General features: G+C 53.2%; 8 protein-coding genes across 8 annotated transcripts in view; 2 read left to right on the top strand and 6 right to left on the bottom strand.

Moving 5' to 3' along the window:
* Positions 1 to 2758, top strand: part of GUITHDRAFT_138395 (hypothetical protein) — a gene marked incomplete at both ends in the record, with an annotated part of 7598 nt that extends 4840 nt beyond the window's left edge. Inside the window, 11 exons of the mRNA XM_005833225.1 lie at positions 377 to 460; positions 567 to 623; positions 817 to 959; positions 1143 to 1220; positions 1270 to 1366; positions 1554 to 1655; positions 1763 to 1823; positions 2061 to 2124; positions 2168 to 2474; positions 2534 to 2572; positions 2684 to 2758. Coding sequence (XP_005833282.1) covers positions 377 to 460; positions 567 to 623; positions 817 to 959; positions 1143 to 1220; positions 1270 to 1366; positions 1554 to 1655; positions 1763 to 1823; positions 2061 to 2124; positions 2168 to 2474; positions 2534 to 2572; positions 2684 to 2758 — 1107 coding nt within the window. The remainder of the gene's footprint in view (positions 1 to 376; positions 461 to 566; positions 624 to 816; positions 960 to 1142; positions 1221 to 1269; positions 1367 to 1553; positions 1656 to 1762; positions 1824 to 2060; positions 2125 to 2167; positions 2475 to 2533; positions 2573 to 2683) is intronic.
* A 60-nt stretch (positions 2759 to 2818) lies between these two features.
* On the bottom strand, positions 2819 to 5236 carry GUITHDRAFT_152456 (hypothetical protein). Its single transcript, XM_005833224.1, has 18 exons — positions 5142 to 5236; positions 5042 to 5087; positions 4953 to 4992; positions 4789 to 4904; positions 4628 to 4741; positions 4519 to 4575; positions 4415 to 4461; positions 4313 to 4364; positions 4203 to 4259; positions 4075 to 4155; positions 3952 to 4032; positions 3875 to 3904; positions 3769 to 3826; positions 3649 to 3722; positions 3476 to 3595; positions 3305 to 3369; positions 3097 to 3250; positions 2819 to 3047 (listed from the first exon to the last, which is right to left on the bottom strand). The coding sequence occupies exons 1-18, from the start codon at positions 5156 to 5158 to the stop codon at positions 3009 to 3011; spliced, it is 1248 nt and encodes a 415-aa protein (XP_005833281.1). The 5' UTR covers positions 5159 to 5236; the 3' UTR covers positions 2819 to 3008.
* Positions 5237 to 7843: 2607 nt separating this feature from the next.
* Positions 7844 to 11192, bottom strand: GUITHDRAFT_107910 (hypothetical protein; the record flags this gene model as incomplete). The annotated part of the gene is made up of 22 exons (XM_005833223.1): positions 7844 to 7885; positions 7946 to 7993; positions 8044 to 8091; positions 8142 to 8165; positions 8432 to 8484; positions 8532 to 8585; positions 8627 to 8660; positions 8711 to 8740; positions 8897 to 8934; positions 9224 to 9268; positions 9497 to 9582; positions 9628 to 9675; positions 9727 to 9801; positions 9849 to 9922; positions 10076 to 10159; positions 10214 to 10240; positions 10293 to 10336; positions 10385 to 10425; positions 10483 to 10572; positions 10618 to 10660; positions 10707 to 10812; positions 11118 to 11192. 22 exons carry the CDS (start codon positions 11190 to 11192, stop codon positions 7844 to 7846), a joined length of 1209 nt encoding a protein of 402 aa, XP_005833280.1.
* Positions 11193 to 12330: 1138 nt separating this feature from the next.
* On the top strand, positions 12331 to 17734 carry GUITHDRAFT_138392 (hypothetical protein; the record flags this gene model as incomplete). The annotated part of the gene is made up of 23 exons (XM_005833222.1): positions 12331 to 12414; positions 12758 to 12826; positions 12890 to 13036; positions 13078 to 13217; positions 13550 to 13658; positions 13707 to 13786; positions 13833 to 13882; positions 14162 to 14260; positions 14312 to 14364; positions 14427 to 14471; positions 14626 to 14700; positions 14931 to 15071; positions 15139 to 15189; positions 15238 to 15292; positions 15337 to 15395; positions 15510 to 15665; positions 15716 to 15785; positions 16000 to 16053; positions 16100 to 16181; positions 16377 to 16479; positions 16644 to 16712; positions 17431 to 17486; positions 17533 to 17734. 23 exons carry the CDS (start codon positions 12331 to 12333, stop codon positions 17732 to 17734), a joined length of 2049 nt encoding a protein of 682 aa, XP_005833279.1.
* Positions 17735 to 19051: 1317 nt separating this feature from the next.
* Positions 19052 to 19984, bottom strand: GUITHDRAFT_138391 (hypothetical protein; the record flags this gene model as incomplete). The annotated part of the gene is made up of 4 exons (XM_005833221.1): positions 19052 to 19210; positions 19414 to 19476; positions 19509 to 19843; positions 19894 to 19984. The coding sequence occupies 4 exons, from the start codon at positions 19982 to 19984 to the stop codon at positions 19052 to 19054; spliced, it is 648 nt and encodes a 215-aa protein (XP_005833278.1).
* A 15-nt stretch (positions 19985 to 19999) lies between these two features.
* On the bottom strand, positions 20000 to 20538 carry GUITHDRAFT_107907 (hypothetical protein; the record flags this gene model as incomplete). The annotated part of the gene is made up of 2 exons (XM_005833220.1): positions 20000 to 20213; positions 20534 to 20538. The coding sequence occupies 2 exons, from the start codon at positions 20536 to 20538 to the stop codon at positions 20000 to 20002; spliced, it is 219 nt and encodes a 72-aa protein (XP_005833277.1).
* A 1011-nt stretch (positions 20539 to 21549) lies between these two features.
* Positions 21550 to 22799, bottom strand: GUITHDRAFT_107906 (hypothetical protein; the record flags this gene model as incomplete). The annotated part of the gene is made up of 3 exons (XM_005833219.1): positions 21550 to 22089; positions 22226 to 22582; positions 22752 to 22799. The coding sequence occupies 3 exons, from the start codon at positions 22797 to 22799 to the stop codon at positions 21550 to 21552; spliced, it is 945 nt and encodes a 314-aa protein (XP_005833276.1).
* Positions 22800 to 24672: 1873 nt separating this feature from the next.
* On the bottom strand, positions 24673 to 25426 carry GUITHDRAFT_152455 (hypothetical protein; the record flags this gene model as incomplete). Its single annotated transcript, XM_005833218.1, has 1 exon — positions 24673 to 25426. A coding segment is annotated over exon 1 (171 nt), but the record flags the coding sequence as incomplete, so codon positions are not given.
* Positions 25427 to 27500: the final 2074 nt, after the last annotated feature.

The following is a 27500-nucleotide window of genomic DNA, read 5'->3' as shown; positions in this document are numbered from 1 at the left end:
TTCCTTTGCTTTCTCCTTCTCCTCCTCCTCTTTTTTGCTCCTCTTCCGCCTCCTCCGTTGCTTTCTCCTTCTCCTCCTCTTTTTTGCTGCTCTTCCGACTTTCTCCTCCTCTCCTCCTCTTTTTGCTGCTCTTCCGCCTCCTCGTTCTCCTCGTACGCCTATTCCAACGCAATCCAAGGCTGACTGTTTCATCTTCTCCTTTGCCGTCTCCTGCACTCATGACCCCCCACGTTTCTTCCTCCTCCTCCACTTCCTTCTCCTCCACTTCCTCCTTCTCCTTCTCCTTCTCCTTCTCCTTCTCCTTCTCCTTCTCCTTCTCCTTCTCCTTCTCCTTCTCCTTCTCCTTCTCCCTCTCCCTTTCCTTCTTCTCCTCCAGGCTCTATACTGTGTCGCGATAGCCGAATCATGGTCCGTCCCATGGCCACAGCTGCTCAGTGCTGCTGCTGCTGTCCGATCTTTGGTACATTTCTCCTCCCGCCCTTCCTCCCTCTCTAGTCTCTCTCCCACCCCTCCCACTCTTTTTCTCCTTCTCCTCTCCTCCTGCTGCTCTTCTGATCTTCATGAAGAGGGTCGCTCTCTACCATGCTCCTTCCAGAAGGTATCTCATCGTTTTCTGCACTCAAGTAAGCCATACGATCTCTTCGCTGTCTCCTCCTCCTCCACCACCAATGAAACCACCACTACAACCACCACTTCCTTCTCCTCTACCCGCTTCCTCTGCTCCTGCTCCCCAACTTCTCTTGCCTCAGCGTGCTCCTCGTCTTTCTTCAAGCTCCATCTCTTCTTCCTCCCATTCCAGTGATCCACCTGCCTCAGGTTGGTCCTCTCCTCCTCGATTTCGCTGCACTCGTCGCAAGCACAGTCTTCGCGTTCTGCTGCATCGGCATGGAGCTGCTGGCACATCCAACCCACCAGTGCTCTCCTCCCGTGACCTCTGAGCTCAATGTCACCTCCACCTCGTAAGATACTCCTCTCTCCTTTTGCTCCTCCCCCTCCTCCTCCTCTTCCTCCTCCTCCTCCTCATCCTCCTTCTCTTTCTCTTCCCCTCCTCCCTCCCCTGCCTCCTCCTCCTCCTCCTCCTCCTTTGCGTCCTCCTCCAACTACTCCTTCTTATCCTGTTTTGTCCGTCACGACATTTACAGGGAAGATCTCCCCAACTTCAACACCGCCAGCTCAGGCCTCTTTTCTACCTTTCTGCTCTTCGTGGAGGACTGGAACGGGTTCCGCCTCCTCCTCCTCCTCCTGCCCTCCCACTGACAAGTCCTGCAGCCTCGTACACATTGCCGACAAGTCGGGCTCCCCTGTCAAGATTGCCTTCGTGTCTGGTGGGCAAGAGGCTTGGAGGAGATGGAGGTGGCAGATGTTGGTAGAGGGAGAGCAGGAGCAGATAGAGGAGGAGGGGGGGAGAGGGATGAACTCACGGGATTCATGTAGAAGAGGAAGAGCAAGAGAGTGAGGGAGAGGGAGAGGGAGGAGAGGGAGAGGGAGGAGAGGGAGTGGGAGGGAGGGAGGGAGGGAGAGGGAAGAAGAAGACTTCTGAGGAAGAAGGATAGAAAAAGGGTCAGAAGGAACAGAGCGTGTACGAGAACGAGGACAAGGGGAAGGACAAGGACTTGAAAGAGTTGGTGGAGGCGGTAGCGCTGAAGAGAGTTCAGGTTACTTCATGATGGGGTATGTCATCATGGGCATCGGCCTCTGCAACCTTCTTACCAACTTGGTGACGTCACCGCTCGTTCGACGGTTGTGGCTGACGGGTCGGCAGGTTGTTGAGTTCATGCAAGTCTGGCAGGCAGAGGATATCAAGGCGAGGAAGAAGGCTCTACGTGATATGCCCTCCCTCCTTCTCTGCCCCTCCTCCTCCTCATCGTTCCACCACCACCACCGCACTGTCCTCATCCTCCTCATCCTCCTCATCCTCCTCATCCTCCTCATCCTCCTCATCGTTCCCGCTCTCCTCAATCACCTCCTGCTTATCCCCCCCCCTCCCCCCCCCTCCTTCTCCCCTCCTCCCCTCTCCCCTCTCTCTCTATCCGCTGCTCCTCCTCCTGACGGCTCTGCAGTCAACAAGTTCAAAGGGGCCGCGCACGTCATCATGGCCAAGAATCGGCTCAGAAGGATGATGAGGTGAGGCAGGCTTGCACGTCGCTGCCTCTCACTTGGCTCGCAGTTTCGGCAAGGGACAAAAGAAGCAAGAGCAGGCAGCCGCCGGTCCTCCTAAATCCACCACCACCTCCCTCCCTTCCTCCTCCATGCTGTCCTCCTCCATGCTGTCCTCCTCCTCGCCGTCTACCCTCAGAGTCATCCTCATCCTCCTCAATCCTCCCGTCCTCCCGTCCTCCCGTCCTCCCGTCCTCCCGTCCTCCCGTTCTCCCGTCCTCCTTGCTCTTTTCCCTCGACCATCATCTTCTTCAACATCTCAAGTGCTGCCTTCTCCAGGCCCTCCGAAGCTCGAGAGGTTCGACACATCACGGGAGGTGAAGTCGGAGATCGCGCTCTTAGTTCTTCCCCTGATCTCTCTCTTCCTTGCTGGCAGATGCTGCAGCAAGCTAGGGAGTTGGTCAGCGAGCAACTGGTGACTCCTCACGAGCCTCCCTCCTCTCTCTCTTCCTCCTCTCCCAACACGACCTCTGCCTCTGTCTCCCATCCCTCTTCATGTTCGTAGTTTGCCTCATTCTTCTTGCAGGAGTACATGGTGGTCCCAGTCGATGGGAGCTGGAGGACGCGGCTGTGGCTGCACTCGAAGGAGGAGGAGGACTAGTCTCTCTATCGCATCTTTCCCCATCAACGATTCTGCCTTAACCCAACCACCTCTAAAAATCAGTGCAAAGTTTTTCATTATCAGCCATGAAGCTTATCCTCGTCATGAGAGTAGCTCGCATCCATCAACAGAGGTCAAAATGACGCTTGACTGCAAGCAGCAGACCATTGCCGCATCCTCCTTTCCATACAGGAGTTCAGAAGTCTACGTCCGTAACGAGGCATCGGTGAAAATCGAAGAATCAGAAAAATTACTGAGTTTTACATTGACTAGATTTGTTGACGTCCCCCTGCCCCAACTGTCAGTTCCACCACAACCTGGCTGTTGAGCTCGGGTACCGGCTTTGCATTCACCCCTCCACTCTTCTTCACAGCCCCGCCTCTCAAGGCATTGTTTTGACTACTCACACCCATGGGGCTGTTCGTTAACCCGGGGTCGACTTCTCTGTCCCTCTCCCTTTCCTTGTCCTTCTCCTTGTCACGCTCTCTCTCCCTGATCCAGCAACTGTCAGCCCATTGAGAATTCCATGCGAAGCTCAGTTCAAACCTTTCGCGGGGGCCAGAATCAGCTGGCTCAGCTTCCGCAGACAACTGGGCATTTCGTGATAAGATCTTCGTGACGAGATTGTAAAGAAAATTTGTTATGTGTGGTCATAAAGTTGTTTGGCGATCAATATCAAGTGTGCAACACGGGAACGAAAAGACAAACACTCTTTACCTCAGGGTTGGGCTCCACGGTCGCGCTGGAGCCTGACGAGCTTGCTTCCCTTTGCTTGATAGTCCAATCATACACGTAATCCAGAGTGAAATTGTGAGCTTCAAAGACCTCTCGCAGCAACTGCCAAATGTACAGTGACCACCATCTCATTCAACATAACATCGTCCTGCTACCTTTCTACAATAGTTGTAATCAGGAGTTTCTTCAAACTTTAGATTTCTGCAGTAGCAAAGGAGTGTTCCGAATTCTATAATGCAGTCAATGAAAAATGCGATGCCTGGTGCACAGGATACCCGCAGGGAGGCCTTTACACAGCTCCCTAACTGGAACGTTTTGTTTCTTCAAACAAATCTGAACGAGCCCAATTAGTGCTGCATGAGGAATAACGCGATAATGTACCTTGTGATATTTTTCTTTTTGATTTGCAGCCTTCATAGTTTCGTGGTCAAATATTTGGAGTTAATCGCTGCACATACCTGAAGCCCTTGCCATGGAAGCTGCCCTCGAAGGAAGTATAAAAGTACATAGGTGAGACCCTCCAAATCATCTCGACGGCCCTGCAAAATCATGACGATCCACCTTTGTAGAAGTAGAGTAACCTGTTCCAATCCCAGATGCGTATTAATGCTGGCGTATCTTGCTGTACCCGTCAAGCTTTTACCAGTACGGTACGCTATGTGCTATTGCGAAGTGAGCCGGGGTGCCGACATTAGAACACTACGCTTACCTGGCTTGTGCGAGGATCCACATAGCGCTTACTAAGTCCAAAATCGATAATATAGACCTATGACAGACTCCATCGGTACAAGAGAAAAGCAGAAGTTAATTGAAGCAGACCTGATGAGTTTTCCGATGTGTCCCCATTAAGAAATTATCTGGCTTCACGTCTCTTCCGAGCAGAGTTCAATTCAGTGGAAACCAGAAGTGAAATATCAGAACCTATGAAGAAAAGCTTTGCTGTGAATATACTCGAGACGGGTTATCATCTGTAAGCAATGCAGTGTCAAAAATGCATCATTTTTTCCTACACGCATGAAAACTACCTGATCGCCAACCATCAACACAGTCTTGAGTGAGAATTTACGGTGACAATAGTTGAACTGATCATGCAATTATCACGTCAGAGGATTCAAATACAAACTATTGATCTACCAGATCTTCAAGCGACGGACCAAGCAAGTCCATGATCATCACATTGGAATCACCCTCAGTGCCAACCCACAAGATCTCCGGAATTCCCTGTCCGCCACGAAGGTGTCGAAAGACCTAGGCAGGCATAATTTAACAGCTCCTTGAGATTGGATCTCACTGACCTTCGCCTCATACAGAAGCTGCGGGTGCATCGTTCTGACTGGCTCCAACTTAATAGCCACTTCGGCTCCATTGGTAACGTGCGTGCCGAGAAAGATTTCACCAAAAGATCCAGACCCTAAATCGACAATCACCATCTAGAAGATCTATAAGAGACACAAGATACCCAGTTTCTTTACAAGCTTGTACTTCTTATTCCCGCGCAACTTGAGCTCAAGGTTACGATTTGACAACCTAGTCCCACCTGAAGAATACCTGCCCTATCAAGTTGTATGAGCTGGAAGACGATGAGGATGTCGACCTGATCAGACACAAAAAGTCATCCTGGAATCGTCAAGATTCTAGAAAGCATTACATAGTGCTGCGCTGCATCTCAGGAGGTCCGATACTCTTCTGTGTCAGAAAAATCCTCTACGCATGTTCAATTCCCTAGAGCATGGTTGCAATCTGCGAAAATTCCCATGGTCAGCACATGGAGGAGAGGAAACGACGGGAGACATTGATTATCTTCAAGAGAAATCCAATATCAAACATCCGCAGACACATTCAGATATCTTTGAAACGTGAAATACATCCAGGGGACCAACTAAAGAAGGTGCTTGTTTTCGTTCACTATCAAAGGGTTATGCACTCTGTCAGATCATTCACAACGACAAACTTATGCAGACTATGATTGTCATTCAGACAGTAATTTCTTGCCACCCTGCTACTGGTTTCAAACGGCTACGTCTGCAAGGCTGCATCTTGAATGGACAGCAGTTTCACATGACCAAATCAGATACTGAACTACTGTGCAAGATTGTAAGCATCATAATAAAAGAAATGATCAATCATGTTAAGATGCACCGTAGATTCATAATGCGACCTACCATGAATACAAACTACCCCTACACACTGCAGGGTTTGCTTTCCAGCATGCTAGGCTGAGACTCTACAATCGTGACGGGGTTATGCAGGTGATCATGGTAGGACAATCAGCTCAGAGTGGTGGCATAGAAATTGCGACATGAAGGATAAATGGGATAACGACCCCACGACCATGCCCATGCCGTTGATTGCTAACACGAAGAGCCGCGGAAGCGCGCGGCATGCGCGGCACAGCGACTCTAACTCGTCCATGTATGATGGGGTGGGTGGTCGAGTATCATAGGTAGGGGTACCATGTATCCGGTGATGGCAAGCCGAAGTCACAGTGGTCACGATGACCCTACCCTGCTTCCGAGTTTTCATCTGGCAGGTACTAGTGAATTCCGTACAAGGTCATACCATCTGAGAATGAACGATCTGATTTCACTCTACCGGGGGTACCCACCTTCTCACCGGGGGTGTCACCCTCAGGCTGGTCTAATTCTCGGGGTACCTGCGTGGCGCATTTAGCCAGGGATGGACAAATGAGCGTAGGTTAAAACGATGGGGTGGGGGTTCGTTCCTGCAGGGGTCAATACCCAGGGTAGGGTGGAAAGGTTTCATCGATTGTCGGGGGTGGTGGGTGGGTGGGGTACTAGGTCAGATGTCGGATTGAAGTGGGTAGGGTCTGACGATTGGGAAAATGTCAGTCAAAGATGGGGTAGTACGAGAGAGGCTCTTGCATGACCCCTGCGAAAATCACTCGCTGTCAGGAAGATAACCGCTGATTGGGGTGGGTACTATCACCCCACCAAGCTCAGTAAATAAATTACTACCCACCTTGGTGTCTACCTCTAGTTTCGAGGGATCGACGGGGTCCTACGGAAGCCTACCCAACTGACCCTACCCTTATGAACAACTGATTCCGCCCTCCACACTTGTAAAGTATATATATATATATATATATATATATATATATATATATATATATATAACTTTTACTTTTTATATTTTAGCCATTTGTTATGATCCGTTTCCTTTGCCACTCCTGAATATAACTTTTTAAGTAGTTTGTGATTCAAAACAAGTTGTTGCACAACAGTTTTATACTGGTACAAAGAATCGAGGTACGAGACTGATATCTCGGTATATGAAATCGTTTTTAGACAGATTATTTGTACCGCTGAACGTTTCCTGCACCGACAGAATCCGTACAAATCAAAAACTACCTCTTTTAGCTCCCCTAGTGCAACTTGGCTGTTGGTACCCTACCTACCCAACCCACAGCAGGACCCTACCGTTCCCACCCCACAGAGACGGCCATGAGTTGAAATCCCGAGTTGACTAAAATCAAGATTGAAACTCAAGATCTCCGAGGCTCTCAGTGACTCACGACGTTTTGAGTTCACGCAAGGCCCGGGCCGCATCAGAGTCCGGGGCGGGTCGCCGGGCCCGGGGACTGACGGCCGGTCCGATCGGCCGCAGCGCGGGGCCGCACCGACTTCGAGCTGGCACGGTCAGGCTACCGGAGGGCGCTGAGGTCACCGGTCGGCTGGCGTACAGAGTCGGAGCCCTTAGGGCGCGGCGCCCGACGGCCACTGCACTACTAGGCTACGTAGCCCGCGGACTCCCGTCCCGGATCACCGCTGTGCATGAGTCGAACTTCGCCGCCGAACTTCGGAACTTGAAGCTCACCGAGTCACCATGAAGTCTAAACTTACCGATGACTTACCGATTTAACAAACGTGACTAATTATTTGGCCACCCGTACGGTCATGGTTCGCCGGGCCCCACAGTGCCACTCGGCGGCGGTGCGCACGTCCGGGTGCCTGAGTCACTGAGTTGTGCCACCGTAGACTCCGGGAGTCCGCCGGACCGAGAGCATTGCCAGGCTGGGCCAGGCTGTCACAGCCAGTGTGCCGGGCATTGAGGGCCGGAGCGCCTGCCGAGTTCAAGGGCCGGGTCATGGCAAGTTAAGTTGGGACGCCGCCGGCAGGCACCGCCGCTGCCCGCCAGGGGCAAGTTCACACAAATGATCAGAGCCTGGGCTCAGACCGTCGACGATCCTCAGGCTCGGAGGAAAAAATCTGTTACGTCGAGTATCTTCCGAAGTTCACTGAAGAGTCCACCATCACGGTGGCACTGAGACGGCCAGGGGGCAGCATGAGATTCTACCTGACAGACGTTAAGTGACGGTGGCCGGTGGGCTGACTAGACAGTAATGTTGCCGTCCTTGTCCTTGAAGCCGATCATCTGCAGAGCAGCTGCGGTCACAGAATGTCTGCCCTCTCGCTCTTATGCCCTCAGCCTCACCACACAGTACTCGTCGAAGTCGATCTTGCCGTCCTTGGAGGTGTCATACTGCGGCGACTGTGTCAACCGTCTCCTCCTCTGGTTCTCGTCGTCCTCACCATGCTCATCACGGCTTTCAGCTGGTCGTCGGTGATGTACAGCCCTTGCTGCCGGGCTCACGTCAGCGCATTTCCTAGCTCGCCCCCGTCCACGTCACCAGGCGATAGGCAGACTTGAGCTCCTGCGACGCCATCCGCAAGGTCAGCGCGAGAAGTCGATGAGAGTTGAACACGATAGATGAGAGAGGACGAGGAGAGGACGAGGAGAGGGCGAGGGCGAGCAGCACACAAGGGCTGCAGCAGCAGGAGCAGCCTGAGCAGGTGAGGAGCGAGAGAATGGAGACGATAGAGAGGAGCGAGGGGGTCGGGGCCGGGGGCGGGGGGGGGAGGAGGGAGGAGGAGAAGATCAGGGGTGACGAAGAGGGAGGACGCGTAAGTGCAGTCTCACCCCTGGCTCGATGTAACCAGATCCATCCGTGTCGATGGCCTTGAAGACTCGACCTGAGCCAGACTTCAGTTCGCTCCCATCTGAGCGCATCGTCTCTCACGAGCTTCTGCGAGCGGATCGAACATGTCTCCGAAGTCCTTGCCTATTCGTCCACCTGTCTCATCCCATGCCTCGCACAGCACGACAGCACTTCACCTCCGTCAACAGGATGCATCTCCTTCTCCCGCACCTGCCGTGAGATCGTCAGCTCGACCGCAAGGCCATGCGCAGGGAGGAAACCTCGATCTGAGGCTTCACTTGCTCGTCGTCCTGGGCTGCACGTCAGGTGGCCAGGGACTCGAGGAGGAGAGAGAGGATGAGGTATGAGGAAGAGTCTAGCCAGCAGAACAACAAGAGGGAGCAAGCAGGTAGCCGTGCGGATAAAAAAGTCTTGAGGTGGAATGAGATGCAGCGAGACGCGACTACCTTGGACCTGTCAACAATGTGCTCCTGGCTAGGAACACCTGGAGAGAGGGGAATAAGAGGCAGTGGATAGAAGAAGTAGATCGAGCAGTAGATAGAAGAAGTAGATCGAGCAGTAGATCAAGCAATAGATAGAAGAAGTAGATCGAGCAGTAGATAGAAGAAGTAGATCGAGCAGTAGATCGAGCAGTAGATAGAAGAAGTAGATCGAGCAGTAGATCGAGCAGTAGATAGAAGAAGTAGATCGAGCAGTAGATCGAGCAGTAGATAGAAGAAGTAGATCGACAAGTAGATAGAAGAAGTAGATCGAGGAGTAGATAGACGAGCAACCATCTTCAGGAGTGAAGTCATAGTCTTCAAGGCCTCTGATTGCCCCTGTAAAAACGAAGTCACTTCCGGGCTCTCACGAGCCCCTCCTGCCCCTGTGCTTGTCTTGCCTCCTTTCCTCTCCGCCCCTTACTCCTCCTCCTCTCCTCCTCCTCCTCTCCCTCCTCTCCTCCCCACCACCACCACCACCACCATCCTCATTGTCCACCTCCGTCTCTCTCCTATCTCCTGTCCCTTACATCCCTTCTCCCTCCTTCCATGTATCAAATGCATCACATTGGCCGACGTATTCCACGAGGTTGTAGGCCGGGTTGCAGACGTAGTCGTAAGCGACGAAGCAGTATCCATCAACTCCCCACGTGCTGCAGATGCTCATGACCTTCTGCTCGTCGAGCAACTTCCCTCACCTCCCCCAGCTGTTCCTCACGATGAAGCATTGGTCGGGGTCCGAGTACCTGCCACGTCCTCCTGGTCATCCACCGAGGCGGAGACTTCCCGCCGTCTACCCGACGAGCAGAAGGGCATGCGCGCCATGCTCAGAGGCGTCGGGGTCGTTGGGGTCGGGCTTAGGAACGTAACCGCTGTGAGGCGCTGAGAGAAGGCAAGAGGAGGAAGGGAGGAGGCGAACTTCTTGGCAGGCTTCATGAAGCTCTCGGTCAACTTCAGCCCGAAGACGATGGGGAAACCGTCCGACAGGCACGTCTGCAGCAGCACTCAGCCGGTACGTCTGCATGCTCCGAGAGACTTTCCTTCATGGTCTGGAGGTCAAGTGGAACTTTCAAAGCATCTCGGATCTTGTACTTCAGGGCCTGTAGCTCTACTGCTCAGCTCAAGAGGTTGGAAGGAGCTAGGTACCTCCTCGAAGCAATGTTCATGCGGCTTCTGGTTGATCTTGCTCCCGTCAAAGTCCCAGTTCTTTTCAAGGCACGCTCCCTTGCTCTGTCGCAACAAGCATGAAATGTCCGGCCTCATCAAGTTGACTCTGACGCAAACCTGAAGAGCCTTGATGGCGCCGTCAACCTGCAGGTGGTCATTGTCAGCAGCCGAAGAAGAACCACGTCGTCGAGCATACAGTCATCCCGCCATCCTCGAGCGGAAGGTGCTCCTCATTGTACACTGAGTTCGCAATCACTCCAAGGTGAAGCTATAGCTCCATCGTCTCACTTGCAGCGTCGGCAAGGCGACCGACGTAGTAGATGAAGAGCCTGCGCCATGTTGTTAGAGCAGCTTGCGTCACCTGTTGCCGATCTGATACGGATTACCTCGAGATATCTCCTACGGTGTCTCCGGTCTTCTCTGCCTGCCGCTTGCACAGGTACTCGTAGGCTCCCGCCACCGCGTTGGCGCAGCAGCTGCCATGGATCAGCTACCTTTCCCTCGGCATGGGCGACCCTCACGAGTTTGTCTGCCCCTGGTACTCGACGTCGGTCATCCACTTGCCTACCGGACAATATGAGTGGGGCGACGAAGCGATGATGCAGCCTACGGAGGTCCATCCTGTCCGGGACGCTCGCCTTGGGCTTGTAGACCTCCACCGGACGAGCAGACCCGAGTCTGACTCTGCCTGTGGCTGGTTGCTTCTTGGGAGGGATCTAGAAGGCTCCACAGTCATGCTCGTTCTTGATCGCTCCTCTGCTGCTCGGAACAATCCACAAGTTTGCAGGAGGACCAGGCGCAGCAGGGGGAAAGGGAAAGTAGAGGTAGTCTCAAGACCAAGGGAGGAAGAGAAGCCTGGGAGGAGAAGCCTGGAAGGAGCGAGACGTGCAGCAGCAGCAGCAGCAGCAGCAGCAGCAGCCAGGGGGGGGGGGGGCTCCGGGAAGCAGCAGCAGCAGCAGGGGCAGGCGGCCCGGAGGGCAAGAGCAGTAGGAGAATCAAAGTTGGAGCATGCTATCGTCACCCTGAGGCCTCTGTTGGCGATGGCAAGGCCATCAACAACGACGTAGTGGTGCGAATCTTTGGGTTCCGAGGACATGGCGACTGCTGACGCGCTGGTGAGCGGAAGTTGCGGCAGTCCTTTCAGGTATCCTTTGACTACCTGCTATGGCCGCGTAGTAGTACCCGGTACCGAAGTTGACAAGTCAACCCACCAAACTTGCGGCAGTGCATTTCCGAACGGCAGGGTCTGAGGTATGCCCTCTGACATTAGTGGCTGAATTAATGAACGGAAGTCCAATGAAGTCACTGTGAGTCGGTGGCAACCGTTGAACCCGGCGCCCTCACCCTAGGACTTGCTCCTTGGCCCGGCGTCCGAGTCCGATCCGAGTGCCGCGGCCCAGCGAGTCACGGGGGACAGCAGTCGGCAGGATTAGGTTTGGTTCTCGCTGTCTTTTCTCTTCTCTCCGTTTGGCCTGTGCGACAGTGTCAGGGTCAAGCCTCCTTGACTCTCCCCGGAGTCCTGATTGTCCTCGTACTGATTTTTAACTTAACTTTGAGTCACAAAGGAAAGCCTTCAGTTGGCCCGGCGTCCGAGCGGGAGCCTGTCCGAGTCTGGCAGTCACCACTGGGGCACTGAACGGTCATTGAGGGCCCCGCCGGCCCCCGAACTTCGGAAACTTCGGACTCTTGAAACGGGCCACTGCCAACCGGGGCGGCCCGGCCGCGCCGCGGCCGGGCGGCCGGCCCGGCCCGGGCGCCGGGCGGCCGGGCGGGGGCCTTACTAGGCAGTTACTAGCAACCGGGTGACTCACTGCCGTTGTCAGCCGGCGTAGTAAAGCCCGGGTGCTTGAGTCGGACACCGTGGCTCCCGAAGGCCCGGCCGGGCTGAGTCACCGGCGGTCAGTGCCAGTGCCACGGAACGGTTGAACGACGGTGGCCCACCGGTGACCGTGGCTCCGAGTCACTGTCGGCGAGCCTCCGAGACTGAGAGACTTCAAACTTAGACACAGCGAGCTGCGGCCTGAGGGACGGAGTCGGAGTCAGAAATGATCATGGCGGGACTGCCGCTGCCGGCGGCGGCGGGCCCGGAGCCTTGAATGGCCCGGCGGGCCTGCCGCGGGCAGAACAGGCCCGGGCCGCCTGGGCGGCCCGTCACTACGGCGGCCGCTGAGGGGGGACGAGAAAGCCGCAAAGCGGCGGTTGACCGTACGGTTAAAAGTCGAGTTTGACCTGCCATGGCTCCGAAGCCCAAGACGAAGGCAGAGCTCAAGGCAGAGGCAGCGGCGGAAGCAGCTCGACTAGCAGAGATTGCTGAGCAGGTGAAGGCGCGGCGAGAGGAGAGAAGGAGACTGAGAGGGGAGGAGGAGACTGTGAGGAGAGGAGAAGACTGAGATTGCAGCAGCAAAAAGAATCATCGGCTAGTTAAAAGTAGCTCCGACCGATGCTGTAGAGTCCTCGGATCGTTGTAGGAAGGGCGGAGGGATGGGAACTCAAGAGGGAAAAGCTGGGATATAACCTCGTGAGGTGGGATCAGCCTGAGAATGGTAGGAACTAGACCGGAAGGTCTATCACGGCAGTGGGTGCTACGTCAACGATCTATGACGGATCTTAGCAAGTCCAGAGGTCCTGGCCACTGACGCTCCGACTCTTGTTTCCTCTCAGGAGCGACTGGAACGGGAGAGGAGGGAGGCAGAGGAGTATGCGGCCGCACAGCATGCTCGGCGAGAGAAGGTAGCATCCTACCCCCCGTCGCTTTTGCTTTCTGCCTGCTGTCTTCCTCATTGGATGACGCAGATCAAGAGCGCGGGGGAGGAGCTTCAGTCACAGGACGAGGAAGTACAGGAGGAGCGGAGGCAGCGAGCTAGCGAGGTTGCTCTCATGCAGCAGAAGGAGGAGGAAGAGCGAGAATCCGAGCGGTTCTTCCAACCGACACACCTGCCGGTGCGACAGGGTGCTGGAGGGACGGCGACTGAGCTGGGCAGGAGCAGGACGTGAGGGATGAGGCTGATCTGAACTCCTACATCCACGAGCTTCATGTCCCAGACTCCATAAACATGTTGCAAGATGCTGTCAAGCAAGCTGACGAGATGCTCTTCATCTGTCATGAGTTGTCCGTGTACCGGTAGGCGCAGATGATGATGACGATGATGGAGATGATGGTGATGATGATGATGATGATGATGGTGATGGTGATGAGGATGAGGATGAGGATGAGGATGAGGATGAGGATGAGGATGAGGATGAGGATGAGGATGAGGATGAGGAGCAGGAGGAGGAGGAGGGGGGGAGGGAGCAAGATCTTGCCTCGGTGCTGCTCCATGCAGAGAGAGATGCTGATAGAGGCGAGGGCTGGCTGGTTGGTTACAATGTGCACGCGGGGGTCATAGGTGTCGTTGGTAGAGGCCAAAGCGCTGGGTGTGCGAGGGGATCGTGATAGATGCTTGATGCGTCCAGGGAAGATGCAAAGTCCAACAACAGCAGCGCTTGCCAGTCGTGCGAGCAGTTTCGAAGGCGCCTCTTCTCCGAGATGTTCTCGACCTTCGACAAGATCTGCAAACAGCTGGTTGCCTTGCGGACGGCGTCGATCATCCTCCGGTGACGTTGGAAGCAGTTGCTGCGGCGAGACGAGTTCACCAACGAGAAACACGAGATGCAGCTGTCGCAGAGGGGGACGAGGATGCGACTCGGGCTGTGAGGAGAGGCAGGAAGAGAGGGTAGGGGCTGACGGGGAGCTCAGGTGGGTGAATGTTGCGAAGAACCTGAGGCTGAAGGCTGTGGACTACTCAGGTGACGAGACGTTGGTCTCCCCCGCCAACAGATGTTTTGATAGCCCTTTGATGCTTCCTTGTGATGTGCCCTCAATATTTTCGTTGCTCTCGTCCTTTTGGATCATGCTCCTGTTCTTGTCCTGCTTCCTTCATCCCGCCTGTCGTGTGGCCTGAAGGGAATTCTCTGCTGCCCATCGCCTGCCATTGAGCTTCAGGCACATACATCCCAACAGGCTCCTCTCCTCCCATCGCCATCACTCGCTGACACGAACATCCACGTCACATCCTTTCATCGCAGACCTTGGCCTCGGCACGGACATTCCTCGTCCCATCATCACCAACAACGTCGCCCTGCGTCTGCTGCACGTCCCCGACGACCCGTTTGTCTTCGGAGAGAGTGAGCAAGGCGGCTGGGGGTGGGTAGGACCCTCCTTCACAGTCTTGGCAGGCGACCAGTTTGCGTGTACCCTGGGAGGGGTCCTCGTCATCGAGATCTTGGAGGTGACTCGGGGGATAGCTGGGCGAGGTAGGGGAGGGGTGGGGGCTGAGAGGAATGCTGGCAGATGGAGCGTCTCCCCAAGGTCGTGAAGGGATGGCACATGCTGGAGGTAATGGCGGCGCTTCGATGAGCTTCCTAGCAATGTTGCACGATTAAGTTGTTGAGGAGGGAGGGAGGGAGGGAGGGAGGGAGGTGTGTTCTTCGTATATCATCACTTTTGTTGTTGTCATTCCTGTTGTCATTGCTGTTGATCTTGTCGCAAGGTGAAAGAAGGAGACGATAAAGCGAAGAAGATCGAATATGGACCTGTTGATCCCATCACTGGGATCAGAGAGAAGGTGACCCTGCTCTCCTTTTCCCTGCCCCAGTCCTCCTCTCCGTTCCTCCTTCTCTCCTGCTCCTTTTTCTTTCTATCCTGTCCTCTTCTTCTCTTCTAATCTGCTTTCCCTCCCCTCCCCCCTCCTCTCCTCTTCTCCTCTCCACTGCCTCTCTCCGCTGTCCCCCCTCCCCCCGCCTCCCTTCACCCCTACTCGCTGCTCTTGTGACGTCTCAACTTACTCTTGCTCAGGTCCCTCCTATGACGGTGAGGTACACCTTGCCCGAGGACATCCTCCTCTTCGAGCCTCCGGTCATCGCGCGATACGACCAGACTAGTCAGACGTGGGTTGAAGAGGACATCAACGACACTGTCGTCTCCGAGGACTCTCCTGTGAGCTCCTCCTCCTCCTCCTCCTCCTCCTCCTCCTCCTCTTCCTCTTCTGATCTCTCCCCTCCAGCCCGTCGTGTCGTTCTCCTCCCGCCAGCTCGGTCCCTTTGCGATCATGCAGGTTGTGCGGTGCTCGAGCATGTGCTGTGAGGGCTGAGCAGGGGGGCAGGACGTCCGTCAGCACCTCCCGTATCTTTCATGGGAGCTGTCGCCGCTGGAAGCAGGTTGGAGTTTGACGTCCGTTGAACTCTCTCAACGAGGAAGGCAGGAGGCTGCAGGATTGACCTGCAGACTCAGAGCTGCTCCTTGCAGATCGAGGTTTCAAAGGTTGTGACTTTTTTTTTCGCTTCTTGTTCTTTCTGCCCGTGTCAAAACCCCTCGCGCTCACTCCTTGAGCAAGGATGGCTGCAAGCTCTGCTCCCTTCCAAAGTCCTTGTACAGCACCATGGTGGACGGAGAGTGAGGGAGGAGGGAACCACGAGTGCGGCAGCTCACGGGCTGAACAGGAAGAAGACAGACAAAGTCTCGCCTGCTGTTTTGTTCTTCCACCTGAGGGAGATGGGAGTCTTCCTGGAGCCAGAGCTTGACCGCAACCATGTCCGGCCGCCGTCCTTGCCTTGTCCTCCCACTGACCTAGTGGCGATCAGCTGAGCTTGAGGAAGAAGAGCCTGGAGATTGAGATGGACGTCTGCAGAGGGATAAGCAGGATTGCACAAGGTAAGCGGAGGGAGGGGAAGGGCAATGGGAAAGAAAGATGGAGGAGGAGAAGAGAAGAAATTGAGAAGAGGTTGCGTGCAGGAGGAGGAAGAGGAGGAGGAGGAGGAGGAGGAGGAGGAAAAGCAGGAGCAGGAGCAGGAGCAGGAGCAGGAGCAGGAGCAGGAGCAGGAGCAGGAGCAGGAGGCGGATCATCTGCAGCTAACTTTTCTTGCAGACTTCTCGGTCAAGATTTCGCAAGTCAACAAAGAACTTCCTCCCTACATGGCTGGTCACGTACAGCTGACCTCCTCGCGCGTTTGTAACGTCTGTTGCAGCCGTTTCGATCAAGCCTGCGGAGTGGGCGGGTGAGAGAGATGCGGGCAAGGACGACTGGCGTCTTGCCTTGTTTAGGGAGAGGTGTGCCCTGATGATGCTGCTCCTGCTCCTGCTCCTGCTCCTGCTCCTGCTCCTGCTCCTGCTCCTGCTCCTGCTCCTGCTCCTGCTCCTGCTCCTGCTCCTGCTCCTGCTCCTGCTCCTGCTCCAACCGCCGCTGCCGCTGCGCTCCTTTCCTCCTTCTTCCCCTCCTCCGAGGTGACGGCGATGATTCGGCAGAGGAGAAGCGAAATTCGAGGTCGAGGACGAGCTGAGGTGCTGCTACGTTGTTCCGGACGAGGTCCTCAAGCAAAAGCAGCCGCCGCAGGAGGAGGAGAAAGATGTAAGTCAGCTGCGAGTTGATGCTCGTGCTTCCCTTTCTGTTCCAGCAGCAGTAGCTGCTGCTGCTGATCAGTTTTCCTCTCCTCCTTCTTCTACATTTGCACTCACTGCGTGTTTGTTGTGATGAACGCAACTGTCGTTATCATGATGAGTTCTGCATCACAGGTGAACAACGAGGCTGCCGTTGAAAGCCAACCACCCGAACCAACAGAGGAAAAGAGCCTAAAAGACAAGGTCAGAGAGACGGGAGAGAGGAAACATCACTGAGATTCGGAGCGAATCAGTTAATGGAGATGGACATTTTCAAGACAAGCTTTGGGTTTGTCTTGATATGATTGTAATTGAGTATGCATTATGATTATATCGACAGGCGCTACCTTGATCAGTCTGTCAGACTGTTTTTCCAGGGTGAAGGAGGTCAAGTGACTGATATTCACTCTTTTATTGTTCTCATCGCGAATTCTCCTTAGCGCATCCTTTTCCTGCTTTCAACTCACTTGTTTTCTTCGTGCTGTTATCGTTCTTCTTTTCCCTTCACTCTCCTTCCCTCTTGCTACTTTTCTTGCATTGCACACCATCTTTGCTCCGTTTCCCCCTCCTTTCTCTTCTACACCTCCTGCTCGTCCCCATCTCCCTGACCCTCCACAGGATCTGAAAGATCTTTCTCTTCGTCGTCAATGTTCACACACAACCTGGAGGAGGTAAGTCAGCAGCCTCTCGCTCCCCAGCCCCTCCCACCCAATCCTTCCTCGCTCGCTCCCTTAGCCTCTCTCTCCTTTCTTTCCCTCCTCAAGCTCTTTTCGACCTTCTCATGATCGGCATCTTCACCCTCTCCTTCTTCAGCAAGAGCAACCTGCTCCTGCTCCTGCTCCTGCTCCTGCTCCTGCTCCTGCTCCTCGTCCTCCTCCCCTTTCCTTCAGTCTTACCTCTACAACTTCTCGCCCCCTCTCAGGTGCTAAAGAGGCTGCGGCTAGTCAGCTACGAGGCTGATCCGGTCCGAGCTCTGAGGTGAAACTCCATGCGACTACAATTCCAGTTGACATGGCGCGAGCAGCGAAACCCCTGGCGGCGAGAAGGAGGAGGAGGGGCAGGAGGAGGAGGGGCAGGAGGAGAAGCAAGAGGCCGGCGGAGCTGAACTGCAGGAGAAGGAGGAAGTGAAGGAGGAGGAAGAGAGTGAGAGGATCTACCTTGAGGGGAGGAGGCTGACGATGGCTGCAGACAAGGCGGTCAAGGATGAGAAGCCAGCTGAAGGATAGCGAGGAGTTGCTGAGGTTGGATGGGCTTCTTGCGCCTGTTTGAGGCTGAGCGAGAGGGAAGGGCAGGTGGACCGAGGACGAGGAATGAGAAGAAGACAATAACACTAGCAAGAAGGTGGAAATGGGGATGAAGATGATGATGAAGATGACGAAGGAGGGGATGGAGAACAGTGGGAAGGAGGAGGAGGAGAAGGGAGTGAACCGAGCGTTGAGGGAGAGGAGAACAAAAGGCACCAAAGGGGGAAAGTTACGAAGAAGCACCGACGAGGCTAATCAGACGAGACGATCAAAGTGACATCCTTATTACCACAGCGAGACATCACTGATCTACTCAGACATCGATGCCCTTGCCCATCCTCTCAACAACCGACCACCTCTCGCATCTGCCTCATCCTCCACCCTCATCCTCTCCCCATCTCCTTCCTCTCTCTCCCCATCTCCTCCTTCCCCCTTCCTTCTCTCCTCCTCCTTGACTCACCCTCTATCCCCTTGACTCTGTTCCCTTCCCTTTCCCCCTCTCCGTCTCCGTCTCCGTCTCCGTCTCCATCTCCGTCTCCGTCTACCTCCTCCGTCCACTCGAGCTGTGCTCTTGTTCTCATGAGACGGGGCAAGACGGGGCTGAGCAGCAGACTCTCCCCGGGAAGGACTGCGAGAACTGGTCAGCCAATGATGCGAGGGCAGCAGATTGTGACCAGAATCATCAAGTGAGTGTTCATGAAAGGATATGGGAGGGGGGGGAGTGATGGTAGGAAGAGGAGGAAGGAGGTGGTCAGTCTTAAGGAAAGGGCCCAGAAGAGATGAAGAAAACAGAGGGACATCATCTTGATTATCATCATCATCATCATCATCTCCATCATCTCCATCATCATCATCATCATTCTCCTCCCTCTTCCTCCTCCTCCTCAGTATCATCATCAACATCATCACAGTCTTCTCCTCAAGTGCTCACTCGTGCTGGCATTCGATACTCAGCGATGAAATCGAGAGGTCGAGGAGGAAGAGGCTCCCATCTGCACGCCGCAATCGTAAGCTCTCCTCCTCCCTTCCTCCTCACCATCCTTCCTCCCTCTCCTTCCTTCCTTCCTTCCTGCCTGCCTTCCTCTCCTCTCTTCTCTACATCATCCGAGCCTCCCGCCTGCATTCTTCACTCCATCTGCTGCTTCACTCTCCTCCTTCTCTCCCTTTTTCTCTCTCAATTATTTTACCCTCTTCCCTTCCTATCTATCTTTGCTCACTTCTTCCCCCCTCCCACCTTCTTCTGCACTCCTCTCCTCTCCTCTCCTCTCCTCTCTGCCTCGTTCCTCTGCTCATCGCTGCTCATCTCCCCCTCCTCCCTCCCACTCTTCTCCTATTGTACCGGAATTGCGCGACAGTCAGCTGCACATGCAGCAGGGGATCCTCCGGCCCCCGCCCGTTCTTGAGAGTCAAAGTCAACATGACAAAGAGAGCGAGAGAAGGAAGAGCAGGCGCAGTGAGCTAGGAGGAGATCGAGTCCAAGTAGGACGATGCACAGAGGATGTATGCATGCATGCATGCATGGAGAGAGAAAGAGTGTGCGACACAGGTTGAAAGTGAAGGCAGTGAATGGAAGTGGCCGAGGGGACGAGGAAGACGGAGAAGGGAGGACGAGGGAGAGACGTCCAGCATCTCTTCAGCACATACAGACAGCTAAATCTTACCCTGAGCCCCTGGTTCAGCTTCACAGGGTACCACTCGTCGACCGTCTCCCCGTTCTCGATGTCCTGCAGGGTCCATGGGCATCAGCAGCAATCACGTCCTCGGAGACGACGTCACGTGTAGGCGAACTATCACGCTCCCGACGAAGGTATGGCTCCCTGGAAACAGCAGCACACTTCACAGGGCAGCTTCCACGGTCCGTCCCGTCCTTACCGCTCTTGTGAAAGCTGTATATAACCATCTCCAACTCAGCGTTGTCCTCCTCAACCTGGCATGGGAGCAGCCATAGCGTCAGAGCAGGCGAGTCGTCAATGTCGGATGTTCTCCTCGCATCCTTCATCGCACCATGAGGGAAAACTCTTCGTCCCATGACGGCCGCAGCGTCCTTGGCTTCACAAAAGTCGCGCAAGTCTTGGATCCCATGCTCTGTATCTGCCGCACGCGTCAGGAGCTCTTAGATAGACTTGACAGGATTGCGGTACCACCCTCGAAGAAACGAAAAGATGTATATCCGGCAGTGCCCTTTCGCACGTTTCTAGCGTCTCTGTGTTCGCAATTGTTATCCATCCTCATGTTTTCCGTGTGTCCTCAACAAGCTTCATCATCATAATCATCATCATCATCGTCATCGTCGTCGTCATCGTCATCGTCATCGTCGTCATCATCGTAGTGGTAGTCATCGTCATCGTCATCGTCGTAATCGTCATCCTCATCATCGTTGTTTTTGTCGTCGTCAATAGCATCATCATCATCACTCACGCGGTATGACTGGAGCAAGGCAGCGCAAGTCGCATTCCAGCACCTTCAACCCAGCAGTGAGCAACAAAGAGGAGGGGGCTACACGCATCTCACTCTCAAGCGCAAGCTAGTCATGTCAACAGCTGTGCCGAGCTAATAGTCTTGGAGTTCCAATGAGTCAGGCTGAAACGGAGCAGTGGATGGGGAAGAAGGCAGAGACGGATGGGACGAGAGGAAGGGGAGGGGAGAGGCAGGGAAGCATGAAGAGGTAAGTCCGAAGAAAGCAGGATATGGCAAGACTAGATCGAAAGAAACGAGAGAGCTGGAGATATGCAGGCAAGGGAGATCAAGGTTGGGAACATGAAGCCATTCTCGTCAACATACCTCATTGCACCTGCAACAGTCGTCAACAGGGGCACATAAATATTCTTCACGCACACTCTCATGATAACCCCCCCCCCCCTCCCTCCCCCCGCCACCTAATCTCTCTCTTCTCCCTTTTCTTGCTTTCCTTGTGTGCTTATGGTTGCTCCCTACCTCATCTCACACCACAGCGACTCTGTGCGGTGCTCATGCATACCCATCCCTCATCTCTCCTCCTTCTCTCCTCCTCCTCTGCCTCTCTTCTTCCTCTCTCCTCCTCCCCCAACCTGACTATCGCATGTTGCTCCACTTTTAGTACCTGTGCTCCTCATCCCCGCTACTACCCACTCCCTGGTCAAAATCGGACCCCTGGATCGGACCAGGATCGGACAGCAAGTCCGCCCCCCCCCCCCGCTCCCCCTCCTCCCCCTCCTCCCCCTCTTCCTCCTCCTCCCCTCCTGCCTCCAGTCCTGCCTCCCCTCCTCCCCTCATCTCTTTCCTCTGTGTTACCCATCCTTCCTTCCTGCATACCTGCAGCCCCCCCTCCCCCAACTCCTCCTCCCTCCTGCCCGCCCCCCGACCCCCTCCCCCCTCCAATTTTTCGCTCTCCCTCTCTTCCGCCATCCCTTCTCTGCCCCTGAATCCTTGCATAGCTTCTTGACAATTCTTTTTGGATCGCAAGGATCGCAACATGAAGAAGTACGACACGTGGAAGGAGACCTTACGCTGCGACAAAGCGTGAGGGCAAAGGCGCGAACGCTGCAACATAAAGGGAAATCACTGCAAGGCTATTAGATACGGTCAGCTGAAAGCTAAGCTGAAATGTTACAGGCCTGAAAATTGTCATGTTCCGAGATTCATATTGGAGACCTTCGAAATTTTGTTCTATTTTACTCCCTATGTACTTCTGCGCATCAATCATTGTATAACATTATCTACCTAACATATTCTGGTTTCGATGGCTGCATGTAAGCCCACCACGTGTGAAACTCTTGTGTATATTCATCGTAACATTTCTCTCGTCTCCTTTCACACATCTATATAACGTAGTCATAAACTCCCCCCATAAAGTACTCGTTCCCTCCCCCTGGCATGTACTCCTCCAGCCACCCCAAGCCCATCCCCTCCCCTGACTCCGTCATGTCCACAAACGCCCCCTCTCCCGGCTGCCAGTCTGACATGCTGCACCATCCGTCTCCCGTCTCCCGTCGCCTCTCTCCTCCTCCTTCCTGACCCTGTGATGGTCCCGGCTCGACACTGCCAGAGCTGAGGCTTCCAGCCGCCGACCCCGCGTTGTCCTCCTCCACGTGCATAGCCGTCGATGCTCCTGTGTCCTCCGACGCCTCCATCCAGCTGCTTGGCCTCGTGCTGGTGTCGACATGGTCGAGCTCGATGCCGTCGAGCTCGTCTCCTACAGGCGAGCTGCCATGCGAGCCGACGATGTCTGAGGGGGAGCTGATGTAGTCGACGGGGGAGCCAGCTGGGCTGGGGGAGGACTGGCGGCATCCTCGCTTGTAGGGCCAGCGGATGATACCGAGCTTCCTGCAAGCGATCTTCAAGCTGGTCAAGGCCACGCCCTGGGGAAGGTGCACGTAAGTACGCAAGGCGGAGCAGGCCTCCGAGAGCGGGGGGGAGGGGAGGAGCGAGGGGGAGATGATAGGGAGAGGGAGATGAGCGGATGCACTGGAGGAGAGGAGGGAGAGGAAGGGGTACCAGGAAGGAGGCAGCGTCTTCTTGCTTCATGTGGAAGAGGTCTTGCAGCAGTTGGTTGGTGACATGGACGGGCTTATCCTTGCGGATGAGACCGCTCTTGGTTCTGGACTGGATTACAACTGTACGAGGATGATCAATCTTTGCTTTAGGCTTGGTGCTAGCTGAGAGGGGATGGGTAGGATATGAGGTCTGCATGGGTTGAATGTCGTCAAGATTTCTGCAAACAGGTTTATTGGTTTCTGCTGACTTGTTCGGAACGCCTCCCTTGCCCTCTACGGTTTGCTCCAGGGGGCTTTCTATCTCGCTGATTCTTTTTTTGGACAGGTCATGCTGAAAACGAGTGATTTCATACTCCGACTGTTTCATCGAGTCAGCCGGCACATGGGCGCTGTGAGTCTGCACGGTGGCACGTCTACACCGTTGACCGTGACCGAGCCTCTGGGAGCGGCCGGCGCTCCGTGGCACTCTACTACACGGTACGACCATTTCTTTACCGTCAAAGTTAAGTTATAAATCAGTACCGTACCGTCGGAGCCTCGGAGGACACGGTACAATCCGTGACGGATCGGACCATAGCGTTGCCTTTCTCAATTGACCTTGGAGCTCTAAAACGTTTCGCGGTGAGGGTGGTAGATTCAAATCCACGCATACCACGCCTCATGTGGGGGCGGGGTGGGTCTTCCGACCGTGTTCCGAATTCAAATCACGAAGAGCCAAGCAGAACTTTTTCAGGGGTAGGGTCTTCTTGAGTACAATTTCTTGGTACCAGTTAGTACAGTCCGAACCATGTGACTTTGGTACTCTTTTGGTACCATTCGGGGTTCTCCCCTATGTATTGTACACATCCGGTACAAGTATAACCCCACTCCCATGAAAAATCTTCAAGCATGCTGGTGAATTGCTTCATCCCTTGAACCTGGGGCCTGTCCGATCAAATCATATGGGCATACATAAGAAAACTGCAAGCCTGTATGTGGGGTCGGCCTGAACCATCTTGAATTCAAATGAGAGGGGGTGATGGAGGCGGGACTCCTTCGGATCCGAGAACCCCTCCGTTTGAGTCATTTTGGGTGGTGGGGTGGGTATGGAGCACCCTCAACTACCCACCTTTGAACGAGTTTGAAACTCTACAATAGGGGGTGGGGGTAACACCCATTTCTCATTCCCCAAGCCCCCTCTCCCTGGACGAGCAAGAAGCGATGAAATGGTGCCTTCCTGACTCACCAGGATGAACTTTGATATTGAGAGACTTCGAATCCAACCCAACTGAGATAGAAATGAGATGAAGATCTCATATCATACCTGTAAGAGATGATCGAGCTTCTTTCTCAACTCTACAGGTTGGGCCAAGGTTTGAATCATCCATCCTGCAATGGAATATGCACCCTAGGTTCAAACAATCCGCGGGTGTACTTGCAAATATTCTTCGAAGACAAGATGAAATTTTTATGATCAGGTAAGGAATTGATAATCGATACACCATTGAACAGAATCAACTCTGATTGACCCTTTATTCAAATTGCCGTAGGTTGCACGTTGCGCTCAAATGCATGACTGTGATTTGTGAGAAATTTGTATCCAGCTGTACCTTGAGCGACTTTTCTGTCTAGATATGTGTTCTCATGTCATCACTTGCTTTCAATTCTTCTAGTCTTACAGTCAGGATTCATGCACTTCACCTTTCTATGGAGGCAAGTCTTACATGCACTCAACCGTTCAACGATACATGAAGAGACGTTTGCACAGAAGATGACTGTTCCTGCCCGCATAGATGACTGTAGAGAACCGTTGTTGATCATGAATCACTATATCTATGATCATATTTCGATGATTTTTCCGTTTCGCTTCAAATTTTTCCTCTGTCATGATATTTTCACAAGGATTTCGATTGCACAGAAACCTAGTCAGAAATGAAGCAATGTGCAGATGATGCCTTTGCGTATCAATAAATGAGACGTTCATCGGATCAATCCTGTCTTGGTGTCGCAATGCTACCGTGCAACTGTAGTGTTCTTGTCGCATGGCTCTACAGAGGAGTGCCTTGTTCAACAGAGCAAGCACTCGATGATTGCAATCGAGTCGCAAACACTGTGAATCAACAAACAGAATTGCACATTCAGGTTATCATATCTTTATTAGAAGAGTTACAAGCAGGGTACAAGCACAACCGACCTCCCTGTAATCCTGAAGACGTTCCATCTTTTGCCTGGCGAGGGTGTATCTGCGTTAACCAAGAAGCATGTGACATGTGGCCACATCTTGAATGCTCTACGGTCAGGAATATCAACATCTTCAAAACGGCTCTCTTGTTTGCTGTGACATCAACTGCTTGGTAGCGGCTCATCCGATGAACAGAATCTGATGCAAGTTCACACCAGTAATATTTACATGATGCATCAGTCAGTGTGATGAAATTGGTGATTTGCAAAATGTTTCATCGTTCCAACACATCCTTAAGAATTGGATGAAGAATCCTTCACGAACCACGGGACTTACTTGTCATCATTCGATTGTACTGAGGATCATCTTTGTTTCAAGCATCGAGCTGCTCCGACCGTGACTGCTAAAATGCGCTGTATCTGTTCATTTAGAACTTTCCGTTGAGCTTTTCCTTCAGTTTTGCATGTTCTTCCATGCAGTGAGATGACCATGTCAATATTTTGCCTAGACCTGATCGACTCCCGAGTCCTGAACTTATCTTTGTTTGTGCCCATTTCATGTCACAACCTTTTCACATCGGGACAGTTCTGCGATGTGTCGAAACCCCCTTCGTATGCAGCCATTGTCTCGAGAGTTTTGTATGCTGGGCGGCTTACTGGTACGTCTACGTACTCCTGGATACCGGTTTGTAATATTGGTTGGGCACTTGCCAAAGTCTTCACCCGTTCATCAATCTCATACAAGTTGCCAAAGGCTGCAAATCATTCCAACCTGCATCAAGAACACGTCATTTGGATCTCTTCCCGTGATAATTTCGATGAAAAAAAGAGATAATGCTCACCTGACTTGTCTTGCTCTGTCAAACGCTGCACATCCTCATATCTGTACGGCTTCGCAGAGTTCACAGTGGCGGGAAACTTTCAACATTGATATTTTTTATTTTGATATTTGATATCGTATTGGCGATGCATCATGATTGAGCTTCGGAGGGCCAGCCACGCCTGTGAAGGCCATAATGGCCATCAAAGCTGACTTGCGATGGGAGCGTGACACACAATGATTTCAGGCCGCAGGAGCGTGACACACAATGATTTCAGGCCGAACACCCCCTCAATTTTCAAGTTGTTCCAAGTAGGTTGGACTTGCTCCAAACTATATGGAACAACTTGAAACTTGGAGGAGCGTGACACACAATGATTTCAGGCCGCAGGAGCGTGACACACAATGATTTCAGGCCGAACACCCCCTCAATTTTCAAGTTGTTCCATGTAGGTTGGACTTGCTCCAAACTATATGGAACAACTTGAAACTTGGAGGAGCGTGACACACAATGATTTCAGGCCGCAGGAGCGTGACACACAATGATTTCAGGCCGAACACCCCCTCAATTTTCAAGTTGTTCCATGTAGGTTGGACTTGCTCCAAACTATATGGAACAACTTGAAACTTGGAGGAGCGTGACACACAATGATTTCAGGCCGCAGGAGCGTGACACACAATGATTTCAGGCCGAACACCCCCTCAATTTTCAAGTTGTTCCATGTAGGTTGGACTTGCTCCAAACTATATGGAACAACTTGGAGGAGCGTGACACACAATGATTTCAGGCCGCAGGAGCGTGACACACAATGATTTCAGGCCGAACACCCCCTCAATTTTCAAGTTGTTCCATGTAGGTTGGACTTGCTCCAAACTATATGGAACAACTTGAAACTTGGACTCCGGGAGCGTGACACACAATGATTTCAGGCCGAACACCCCCGGCTAATCGAATCAACCTCCACCGGTGACCTCACTGGCCAGACTCTATCAGGCTATTTAACCCAAGACCAAACACTATCTCTCAGTACACCTGAGATCCTTACCCCAACCTTATTCACCTGGCAACGATACACAGCTGTGCAGTCACGGTCTCTAACACATTCACTGATGATGATAGAACTCTCAGAAGAACCACACAACACCACCAACGTACAATGCACAGCGCCCTGGACACTGGCCACGTGTCCTGATTCCTTAATTCCAGACCTATGTCAAAGCCCACTTCCATCTGAGTCGCTGAGCTTCGTCTACCGATGAGACGCAATACCCTGAACTTCTCGCCGTCTCCAAGAACTTATCGGCGGCGAGTTCTTACACCCCCTCAATTTTCAAGTTGTTCCATGTAGGTTGGACTTGCTCCAAACTATATGGAACAACTTGAAACTTGGAGGAGCGTGACACTGGCACAAAGATTTCAGGCCGAACACCTCCTCAATTTTCAAGTTGTTCCATGTAGGTTGGACTTGCTTGCGCGGCAGTGACCGTGACACAAAGATCAAGTTTCAGGCCGAACACCCCCTCAATTCAAGTTCAAGTTGTTCCACAGTGAAATATTTTTTGTGGCCCTGAATCATTTCGGGCGCACTGAGTGTTCCAAGTTCCGACTGAAGCCTGGCATGCCATGTTATGTTAAGTTATGTTGACCTCCCTCGGAGTCCGACTGTCCAAGTGGGAAATAAGGAACCTGCCAGGAAATAAGGAACCTGCCAGGAAATAAGGAACCTGCCAGGAAATAAGGAACCTGCCAGGAAATAAGGAACCTGCCAGGAAATAAGGAACCTGCCAGGAAATAAGGAACCTGCCAGGAAATAAGGAACCTGCCAGGAAATAAGGAACCTGCCAGGAAATAAGGAACCTGCCAGGAAATAAGGAACCTGCCAGGAAATAAGGAACCTGCCAGGAAATAAGGAACCTGCCAGGAAATAAGGAACCTGCCAGGAAATAAGGAACCTGCCAGGAAATAAGGAACCTGCCAGGAAATAAGGAACCTGCCAGGAAATAAGGAACCTGCCAGGAAATAAGGAACCTGCCAGGAAATAAGGAACCTGCCAGGAAATAAGGAACCTGCCAGGAAATAAGGAACCTGCCAGGAAATAAGGAACCTGCCAGGAAATAAGGAACCTGCCAGGAAATAAGGAACCTGCCAGGAAATAAGGAACCTGCCAGGAAATAAGGAACCTGCCAGGAAATAAGGAACCTCCTAAACCCTAAACCCTATTATTATTATTATTATGTGAGTTTATTAGAATGCTAGAATGTTGCTCGGCCTCGTTGTGGGCTTATGCAATTTGAT

Source organism: Guillardia theta (assembly GCF_000315625.1).
Source record: "Guillardia theta CCMP2712 unplaced genomic scaffold GUITHscaffold_31, whole genome shotgun sequence".
Lineage (NCBI taxonomy): Eukaryota > Cryptophyceae > Pyrenomonadales > Geminigeraceae > Guillardia > Guillardia theta.
Note: the sequence above shows the minus strand (reverse complement) of the source record. Positions and strands in the feature narration are given on the sequence as shown.